The sequence below is a fragment of the Lacerta agilis genome, chromosome 1 (genome assembly GCF_009819535.1).
Source record: "Lacerta agilis isolate rLacAgi1 chromosome 1, rLacAgi1.pri, whole genome shotgun sequence".
Taxonomy (NCBI): domain Eukaryota; kingdom Metazoa; phylum Chordata; class Lepidosauria; order Squamata; family Lacertidae; genus Lacerta; species Lacerta agilis.
The window spans coordinates 63,607,496-63,618,045 of NC_046312.1; the positions used below are offsets into that span (position 1 = coordinate 63,607,496).

Here is a 10,550-nt window from a genome sequence, read left to right on the forward strand (position 1 = left end):
CTTGTCCAGAAGGCGACTGTTAATGTCATGGGTAGTAAGAGAGAATGCCAAACTCCCAGTTCTGCCGAGGAAAAGATTGTATTTCCTTGATGAGACCTCAAATTTAACGAAGATGTGTAGCAATTTTGGTGATTTGTTTTTTATTCACCTAAAAATGGACTCCTGAACTGAATGATAATTCTATTAAGCTTTTCATTGTATCTAATTTCACAGAATCTCCTTAGGAATAGTTACCACAAGTAATATGGACATACTGGAACTACACGACAGAATCTTTGCAAAAAACAACAACACTTATCTTGTTTAATTTCTGGGACATAGAATATCATGACCTTCTGAATTTCTGTGCCAAATCCCATTTTCTCAGTTTTGCTTTATATAAACAAGACAACAGGATGATCATGCATTCAGATGGGCTGGGACCCCAGGATATTTTATTAAATGGCTATTGTTTAGAGCATTAATAACATGCTAGCCTTGTTTGGCAGATACATCACAGAAAAAAACATTGAAAATATCATTGGATATTTCTAAACAGAAGTTTTATCCCTTGAGTTTAGTTTTGTGGAATATGAAAGGTGATGTGTAGAGAATAACAGGATTCTTCTTCCATATTAACACATGCATTTTAGACTTGCTGATACTTTCAAACTTGGATTCAAGGATTTCATAAGTGTGACTATGTAATTGGGAGACAATGAATTACTGCCTCAAGATCAGAAAGACTAATCAGAGAATATTGTAGTGAGGAAGCACTCTTTATTGGTTAAATATCAAGACAAATCATGAGCTATGATAAATAAACATTATTTATTAAATTTGTATGCTGCCCTACATCTTTAGATCTCAGGGTGGTTCCCAACCATGGCTCTATGGATCTACTGCTGCTGTTTACAGCAGTCAGAGAATGTCATTTGACCAGAAGCCCTCAAATTTTCTTGAAATCAACAAAAAAAACCCAAATCAAACCTAACAACTACCCTTGTGCCTCCCTACATACAACTAAGATAAAACAAATATACGGTAAGTGGTACAGTTTGACAGTTTAGGCTTTTGTAGGTCTTCAGTGTGCTTTGACTACCTCAGAAAAGACAGTCTGTGAAAGATAAGTGACTGGCTCTGGGCTTCTGGTCCCATCAATACAGTTTAGGTTGGTACATGGACTGTGTAGCTAAAGAGGGCACACATTAGAAGTGGCCTCGGGTTGGGATTGTTTTCCGTCTAGCAGTTTCTCCCCTCCACAGGTAAGCTTAAGCATTGGTGATTTCTAAAGCTATTCAGCCAATCGCTTATGTTAGAACAAAGATTCTGTGGCAGCTCTCTAGTATTAAAATCCACATTGTTCACCACCATTGCTGGCATTAGAAGATTCTCCTGTTGCCACATGGGTCTGATTTCCATAGCATGCATGACCACCACTCTTCCCTTCTGTAGCAGAAACAGTTCGAAATGTAAAGTCATGTGTGAATGCAAGCTTATTTAATAACTAAGCATGTGTATTGACGGGTGAGTTCTTTTACAGTTAGGTCCTGATTCTGAAAGGTCATTTATTGTATTTGCATTGGAGCAGCTGCCTCATTTTTATTTTTATTTTTGAACTTGAGGGGAGGAGGAATGATTTCTGCTGTTCTTCTGCACAAGATCAAAATGGCTGAATGTGTGGAGAAGATGTGGTATTGGTTCTACTTCCCTTTTAAAAAAAAGAGAAAATAGTCGTGGATTAAAGGTGGCATAGGACAAAAAACACACACACATTGGAACACTATTTTTCATTTAAGATTATTTGATATTTGCATCCTTCTGGCTCTGGAAGCAGCATATGAGTAACTGTGGCTCCTCAAGAGAAGCTTACAATTGCTCCAGCATAATAGAAGCTCCTCGCTACACTCACCCTGGGTTTATTGCAAGTAATCTTTGTGACTCTAAAGCGTGGTGTAAATATACAGCCGTGGTATAAATATTGGTACTGGAAATGGCTTTAAGCACTCAAAGCATTTTCCCAATTTGAACTGCTTGTGTTGCATCTGCAGTCATTCCAACCTATGATTCCATGAGACTCTGTTTGTAATATGATGTCTCTGTTTCTTAATTGTTTTTTTTTAAATTATTTGCTGTTTTTAGATTGTTGTTGAGTCCCATAAGGATAAATGCACCCAATGCCACTCCCACTCAGGGGTGTATTCATCAGCACAGGAAATATAACCTGAAACCTTTTAAATTCAAGTTCAAGGTATCACATTAGGTTCTGGTGACTTGAGTGGATCATATGTCACTAGAGGAAAATGACTACACAAAAACATGTGGCTAACTTCTAACATCCGCCCCCCCTTCCCCTATAAAGGGTGCTTTGGTTGGTGTCCTTGGTTCCATTCATCTCATGTAATTACATAAGCAACATTTATGCAATTTGACAAGCCCATTGTAGACAACGGAGGCTGGAAAACTGCTGTAAACTGAAATTTTAAAAATGGAACTTCGTCTTATTAAAATATATTGTTTCTGCTTAACATCCCATGTGTGTGAAGTGTTTTGTTTCAAGTTACTCAGGTGCATTTTTCAGTTTAATACACGACCACAAGGAGAGGGTTGGCCTGTTAAGTAGAATGGAGGCAAAGACCATTCTTTACAACTGATGACAATAATGGAACAGCCTTGTTGGTTTTCAATTACCATTCATTGACTTGTTGAGTAGCACCCCTATTTTGAGATAGAACTAATTGGGGTGGGGGGGGTACAGAACACACAATTTATGATTCCACAGGGAACTTTATAGGAATAATATTGGTTTCAGGAAGAGACTGTACCAGGATGCAGTAGGAAAATGAAAGAGAGGCTTGTTTTCTGTGTTGATAAAAGCTGTATTGAATACAGATAACACAGAATTAAAAATTACTGAGTTTCTGACTCCTGGTTGTTGATTTCTCCTTCCCTTAAAATGTATTAATATGCAATGCTTATTCAAATAATTTTGTAATTGGAACATAAATATTGAATATACTTTCAACATGCCAGTTGTGTTGTGAATAACACAAGTCTTTATTTAGGAGATGGTTGGGTGTTTTTATGTGCCACATATCAAAAAGAGTTTTAAAATTTAAAATTAACATAGTCCTGGGAGATTCCCAGAAAAGAAAGTAATGCCTTTTGTTATTTGTGATTTTGGTTCAAAAAATGGTTACAAGAACTAGTCCAAAGACTTGCTGCACTTAATACACACGTTGGCAGCTGATGTGTGCGGCACATAAGAGAGATGCTTCACTGAACAGAAGATAAAGATGGATTCCTTTTCTAACACTTAGCAACATGTTTCAAGCTGAAAGCAGTGATGTGTTGCCGGCAGTTTAACAAGTGGCTCCCAGAAGATACCATTGAGACTGAAGATCCATCCATTTGCCAACTGATGAAGATCACCCTGGTGGGGGCAAAAAACTGTTTATGCAAAAATGCTGCAAAGCATCAGAAAAAAAACATAATGGGTTTATAATCATGTAACAATATATGTTCATGTAAAGTGATTCAGACATGAAGGAAATGAGGGTTTAAGTGATATTGATTTAAATAGCAGGTAGTTGGTACAACATTATCTGAACCATGTGAAGACCAATCCACACAGCAGCGGAGGAACAAGTCACACCTATATTTTGCTTTACTTACTTCCTCTCTCTCCATAATCCAACAATTGTGCATATGACATAATGTCTAAAAAGAATTATGTTTCCTACAGGAATATATTAGAGATCATATTCCCCCTTGGAATGTACAAAGCACCCTATGCAAACAAATCCATTCACAAACCAATAACAGTTACAGTGCTTTTTGGAAGCTCCAAACCCTGCTGTGTAACTGCTCCCTATTAATAGGACTGTCTTGTCCCAATATCCTAAGAGCATTCTTATCCATTACATTCTGAAATATACTGCTATGCTTGTACTTAATCTGATAAACTGTACAAGAGAAACTACACCATAGAACAATATTAGAATTCATATTAAATGTTTATAATAGCACAAACAGTACTTTACATAAATTCACAAGGCTACTGACCAGCAAAATCATCTCTCTGGCTTTTCTTATTTTCTCTCTGCAGTAGCATAAATCCATGAATATGCATCTGCACTGTGCCTATGTTCAATTTTCATACTCGTTCTTTCTACAGACAAGTATGATCACTAGTTGGGTGGCCATGGTGTTGGTGTCTCCACTGTGTCAAGAGCAGTGTCAGTGCTGGGTTGACCTCTTCAAACAGGTATATTCTGTTGTGGGATGTTTCATCCTACAACAGTGGCAACAAGGCACTATGTGCAGATACAATAATACATGCTTTTTCTTTGGCAAGGGGCTTCTATTGCCAATGCAAAATGGCATCTTCTAGTTGGAACATCTTGGGTATCCTTTGCAATGTTCCTCTAGTTCTAGAGCAATGTATTTTGATTGCTAACCCTCTTCCCTGTTTCTTGATAGGAAGTACAGTTCCTGCAGTGTTTGCCATCCCAGCAGCAAACCGACCTGGGTTCACAGGCTATTTCATCCCAACACCACCTACTGCATACAGGAACCAAGCCTGGATGTCCTATGCGGCAGAAAATGAATTACCAGGGCAATGGGCAGACTCGGTAATTGTTCACATTTTCTTTCTTTGATTTGTATGTTGAATGCAGATAGTAAGCTTTCTTGAAGTCCCGTTGGAAAGGGAAATTTCTACATAGACAGTACTTTTCTTGGGCTACTGCTAGTATTCGTTGCAAAGTTGCAGCTACTGGTTGCCTATTTTGCACTGGCCTAAAGAGAATAGGAAAGATTAAAGAATGATCTTAGCATGCAACAGTAGTAAATTCTCTTCACTGAAGTCCTTGATTCTGTTTTATACCTCTTTCTGAACTAAAAGCAGCACCTTGTTCTCTACACAGTTGGTGCAAATTGTCCTGTGTGGTCAAGGAGAGGTTATTTACTAGAAACGTTGGAGGCTGCCTTTCCACTGAGCCAGACCATTGGCCCATTCTAGCTCACTATACTGAATGTCAGATGCTTTCTGAGTATCTCCCAGACCTACCTGGAGATGGTGGGGATTGAACTTGAGGCCTTCTGTATGCAAAGCAAGATTCTCTACCTGAGCCATAACCTAACTCTCTTAAGAGCTATGAGTGCCATACAAAAAATAAGGCACCAGGGCCTTCAGGACAGGAAATCAATAGGAAAGAGATGACTTATAGAGCCACATCTCATTTGTTATATGGTCTGCTTTGATTTAGCTCCTTTGTCAGGAATTCCTCTGAGCTGTTAACCACAGCCTGATATCCAGCATACCTTTGAGCCAAGGTGGGACTTGCAGATAATTTCCCAAGCTGTTGGCTGTGGGTGTATGGAGACAGTGCAAACCAGAACGCTAAGGGTGATTTGTGTTAGCAGACTGTGCTAACAATCAATATGTTGCTCCCCACAAAAGACAGCATGCTCTGCATGAGTAAAATGTTCACAGAGTATTCAGTTTTTCTACATCTCTCCCATCCCAAATTGTTGTCACTGGGGATACAGTTGGTAACTCTTTTTTTGAATTCTGGTCTGACAGGATTTTTGTTACCAAAGCCATTTTTGTTCAGCTTACCCTGAGTGATAGGCAAAGATATCTTTAAATTGACTATAAATTGGGATTTTTCTATTTCGATGTGTTAAGAAGTAATTGCTAAGTGAGATTTAGTTCATTTTGAAGAAAATGGTATTCTGTTGAAGGGAAGTGAGCTGTACTCCCTGACAAACTCATGACTGGTGAAAGTGAAACTGCTGGGCCTGGTTAACAGGTTTTGGAGTTGTTATCACTGTGAGGAGAGAACTAAAGATCATGCTACTTTTTTGACAGGATCAGTTTACTTCATACCTATGAAGAAAATTATGTAGTTACCATACTGGCTTCCTCTCAAGTGTATGACAAAATAGACATTTGCCCGAGACAAGTTTTATGTGATAATTGTAGGGTTTTTTATAGCACATAATATGTTTTCTCTTTAGAAACCACAGGGAACCAAATGAGAGAAATTGCAGTTTATTTGTGTATGTGTGTTCAAGTTACCTTGAACATCATGAGTTAGGCAGGATCGATTTTTTGAAAATAAAATTAAGAGGGGTCTTGAAGGAAATGGGAAGATTCCAGAAACTTCCACTACCTAAATGTAGGGTTTTCAAGTATTAAAGCAGACACTTTTTCTAGATTTTTTAAAGTATCTCCCTTAGTAAAACAGCCATTACGTACATTCAAGGGCTTCTGTCGTAGTGATAGTACCAGCCCCATGAGAAGATACAAAGAAGCATTTGGTGGACAAAACAGTTTGCATTTTTGTGGTACTTACCTCAGAAGTACTATTGTAAAGCACTGTATGGACTGAAACTGGTGAAATACTGACCTCTAGTGTTTTGTTCTGAAACCTCTCTTTGTTAAATGTGTCCAATAACAATTTATAAGCAAATGTGCTTTGCTTTGACTGAATTTTATTGTCACTTGCATCTTGGTACTGCATAGATTTTAGTTTTATGCCTCACATAGATGAAGTAACAAAGGCCTTGCAGTGCATAAATACGAGTAAGCAACTGGATGGCAAAAAGACTCAGCATCTAACAGGTGTTTTAGAAGTAAATTTATCAAATCTGGACTGTTTCTTTCTAGGTACTGTATATAAGGTGTTTTTATAATGTCTGGGAAGATGCTTTTATAAAATATGATATAATATATAGTACTGACAATTTCAAATTTGAGAATCGTTTATTCAGCGATTCAGAGAGTACTTGTGTAATTAAGAGATAGAGCCATATAGGGTGCACACAGAATGAAAGATTGTTGGTACAGTTTCATTGATAAACAAGTTCCAGTTTGCATATTCTGTATAAAACATTATGTTGGCACCTTGTAATCAGTACTGTAGATTAGATTGCTAGCTTGGTCTGGAACCTTCCAATTTAGACCATTGTAAGATTGCTAAGATTATTTAAATACAGTGGTACCCCACTAGACGAAAATAATTCGTTCTGCGAGTTTTTTCGTCTAGCGGGTTTTTCGTCTAGCGAAGCGGCAATGTAAACCGCGGTTTCTGCTAGATGAAAAAAAAAATCGGAAATTTTTTCGTCTTGTGAGGCAGCCCCATAGACAAATTCATCTTGCAGGGCAGCCTTCCGCTAGACGAATGCCTTCGTCTAGCGAGTTTTTCGTCTAGCGAGGCATTCGTCTAGCGGGGCACCACTGTATTATGGAAACACATTGGAGGTATTGTGGTAAATCACTCCAGGATTTAATATTTGACAGCCTTGGAAGCAATGAATTAACAGAGTCCAATACTGGATTTGAAACTTCCCCTTGCAGTTTAAATTATTGAGAGGAGATAAATGTGTCTTTACTGTAAATTATCCATCAGGAGTTTTATTGATGGGCAACCCACTACTGGTACGCTATGGTTTGGGGAACGATGAGCAATTTGGTGTGTTCCCACTCATATTGCTATAAAGCTATTAAAATTGAGAAGTAAACATATTTTTAAAATATTTATACTTTGTCGTTCAAGTCATCCAAGAAGAATGATAAAAACAAACAAATTAAAGGAATGAATTACAAGTTCAATATCAATACGGAAATCCACAACAATTAAAATTTAAAATAGCAATAAAGCCACATTGGACCATAAAACTGCAAAAGCAACAATAAATAACAATAAAACATTAAAACAGCAGTCAGGAGGAAACAACGTCCCTGCTATTAAAAGCTCAGGACAATAAAATGGTTTTGAATGGGTTCCTGAAAGTGAATAAAGTAGGCACCGTATGAGTAAATTCAGTAGTATGGTAGTTGACACAACACCACAGAAAAGCCACTTTTGTCTGCTACCTGATCTCTGGAGTCAGGGGAATCTGGCCTTAGATGGAAGAGTAGACCGTTATTCAAATTAAAACATTCTTAAATAAATATATTGAACAACAAAAGTAGATAATACACACAAAGAGAAAACAAATAACAAAATAATGTAAGTTCAACACCAAGTGCTCTTGATAATAAAGTCAAAAGGAACGAATGAAAATGATACAAATATAAAATGATAAATGGTGCATAGTAACACAACTTACATTGCACAACAAAGGAAACAGAAAAGAAGAAAAAGCACTTGCCTGTTTATAGACGCCGCCAAATAAAATCATATTTTGAAGGGATTTGCGACCCATGTGATTGTGAGATAGCAATGAACATATATTTCTTGAACCAGTTATCTAGGGTATAGCATCCCTGTTTGAGTGGCTACCAGAAGATAGAGAAGTAACTCTTTACACATAATATCCTCATTATCTTTATCGAAAAAAGAGAAAATACAGGGTTTAGAGTCTAGAATTGCCCTTTCCCCTATAAGTATACTGATTTCTGTAATCGCTTGTTTCCAAAATTTATGAACTTTGGCACAATTCCACCATATGTGCCATTAAGATCCCTGCTCCCCCCAGCCCTGCCAGGACAAAGGGGGACTCCAGGGTTTGACAAGTGTTTTGTTGTCTGAGGGGATGGTCTCCACTGTTTTGAAGGAGGAAGTTGGGCAGCTACTTCTTACCCCCCAAACTGGGCCCACAACTATATGCCAACTACCCCTGGCCACCAATACACCTGTGTGTAAATGTTCTTGGATAAAACTGATTATTTTGACCCATTCCAGCATGGTTTTAGGTATGGTTTGGGGAAGAGAATCAGACTTGGTTGCATTTTGGGAGGGTAATGGAAGAGTGTGACCCTGTTGAATATCCCGAATCTGTTAGGGCAATTTATTTGTCTAATTAATATTTTCTTTAGGTCCCACTTCCTGGCTACATAGAAGCTTATTCACGGCCACGCTACCAACACAACCACTCTCCTTCAAGACTTCCTCGTCAATACAGTCAACCAGCAAATATGCATTCTGGCCTGGAACAAGTCCCACTGCCGCCTTCTGCTGCTTCTCAACAGAGCCTAACAGAAAATTACCCATTGGATAGCCCACTCAACAACCTTTCCACAGCTGCTCTGGTGAAGGCAATAAGAGAAGAAGTTGCTAAGCTAGCCAAGAAACAAACAGACATGTTTGAATTTCAGGTCTGATGGCTTCTTGCGGTGAAAGTTTGCATCACATCACTTGTAGGCCCTCTAGCTGTTAATTCAGACTTCTTGTGGCTTGTGCCAAAGCAATGCCATTTTTTTCTATTCTGAAACAATCAACACTGGATTAAAAAGAAAAGTGAGTAAATAGAGCAGTCAGTCTGACTATCAGTTCTCTACCTATAAGGCAGGTGTTCCCAGGCAACCGTTGTAAAATATTGATGTATTATATTTATGATATGCAACTGTCTGTCACATACCTCTTGTTCCATGAAGCCTTCGTTGTTGGAGACATTATTTCAACCATCTGCCTGTCTAATATTCCATTATATTAAGAGCTTGGGAAGCACAAATATAGGTAATTCTGTAGAAACTTGTGCATGTAAAAAAGTAAACTTTTTTTAATTCAGAAAAAACCATAGTAATAATATGAAAACTAAGGGCCATATATTCATATATTTGTAGTTCAGCTGATACAGTATCAAAAAGACTGATGGCAACAAAGCAATAGAGCTCAGCTCTGCCTAGAGACCACATTTAAACCATACAAATCTGATGTGAAGAGTCCTTTGTAAATACCCCAAAAGTCACAATCTTTGCTTATAATCCAAAACCGACAAAGAGGAAAAGAACAGTAAAGAGGCACGCTAGCATAAATGGTGTCTAAAGAGCTGGTGTAATGTTACTGTTGAGTTGCTCAGAATTGTTTTCAGTGCTCTGTCTCTCTTCACTGTGAAACGGGAAAGAAAACAGAAATCCTCCCTGGAACCTCCCGGTGAAAACAAATTCTTTGAATGTGCCCTACATTCAAAAAGGTTTTCATTCTGAACACATGGCGGAACTGGTAAATTTGAGAACCTTGAGTCTGTTTCAGTCTGGGATAATGAATGCACCTGCTTTTTCCAAAAAAGGGTGGGGTGGGGGGAGACATAACCTTCTGTTTCACACAGAGCTCTGTCCTTCTCTTGTAAACAATGATGTCTGGTGAAGTGATGCCAGAAGCAGCTTAACAGACTGACTCTGATTACACTCAACCAATGACTACGCAAACTTAAGGAATCGCCATATCTTTGCGGGTTGACTACAGTCTTTTCTTAAAGTGTAAATAAGTAAACAAATCTATGAGACGAAACAGTGTTCTGTGAATCAGGGGTGGGAACTTGCAGCCCTCCCGGGTGTTGCTGAATTCTTAACTCCACTCTCCGCCCCAGCCAGCATAGCCAGTGGTTAGGGAGAATGGGAGCTGCAGTCAAAACAGTCTCTGCTGTGCTGCAGGTTCCCCATCCCTGCTATGAGTGGCAGTGTGGGAAGTGATAATTTGCCAAACCCAGGGCTGTAAGTTCTGGAAGCTAAAAGTCATCCATTGTTCTATCGCACTGTCATGAAAACACAGCCTCAAAATAGCAGAATTAAACTCTATGCTGGCTCACCTTGGGCAGCTGCCAAAAAAATAATAAAT

At 38.5% G+C, this 10,550-nt stretch overlaps 1 protein-coding gene across 7 annotated transcripts in view; it reads left to right on the forward strand.

Annotated features, from left to right (window-relative positions):
- The window catches only part of KIAA1549L (KIAA1549 like), a 138,935-nt gene extending 128,945 nt beyond the window's left edge, over positions 1 to 9,990 (forward strand). For all 7 annotated transcript variants that reach the window (XM_033151799.1, XM_033151771.1, XM_033151781.1 and 4 more), the window contains 2 exons: positions 4,462 to 4,613; positions 8,810 to 9,990. In XM_033151799.1, the coding sequence (XP_033007690.1) occupies positions 4,462 to 4,613; positions 8,810 to 9,094 (437 nt within the window). In that variant the 3' untranslated portion in view covers positions 9,095 to 9,990. The remainder of the gene's footprint in view (positions 1 to 4,461; positions 4,614 to 8,809) is intronic.
- Positions 9,991 to 10,550: the final 560 nt, after the last annotated feature.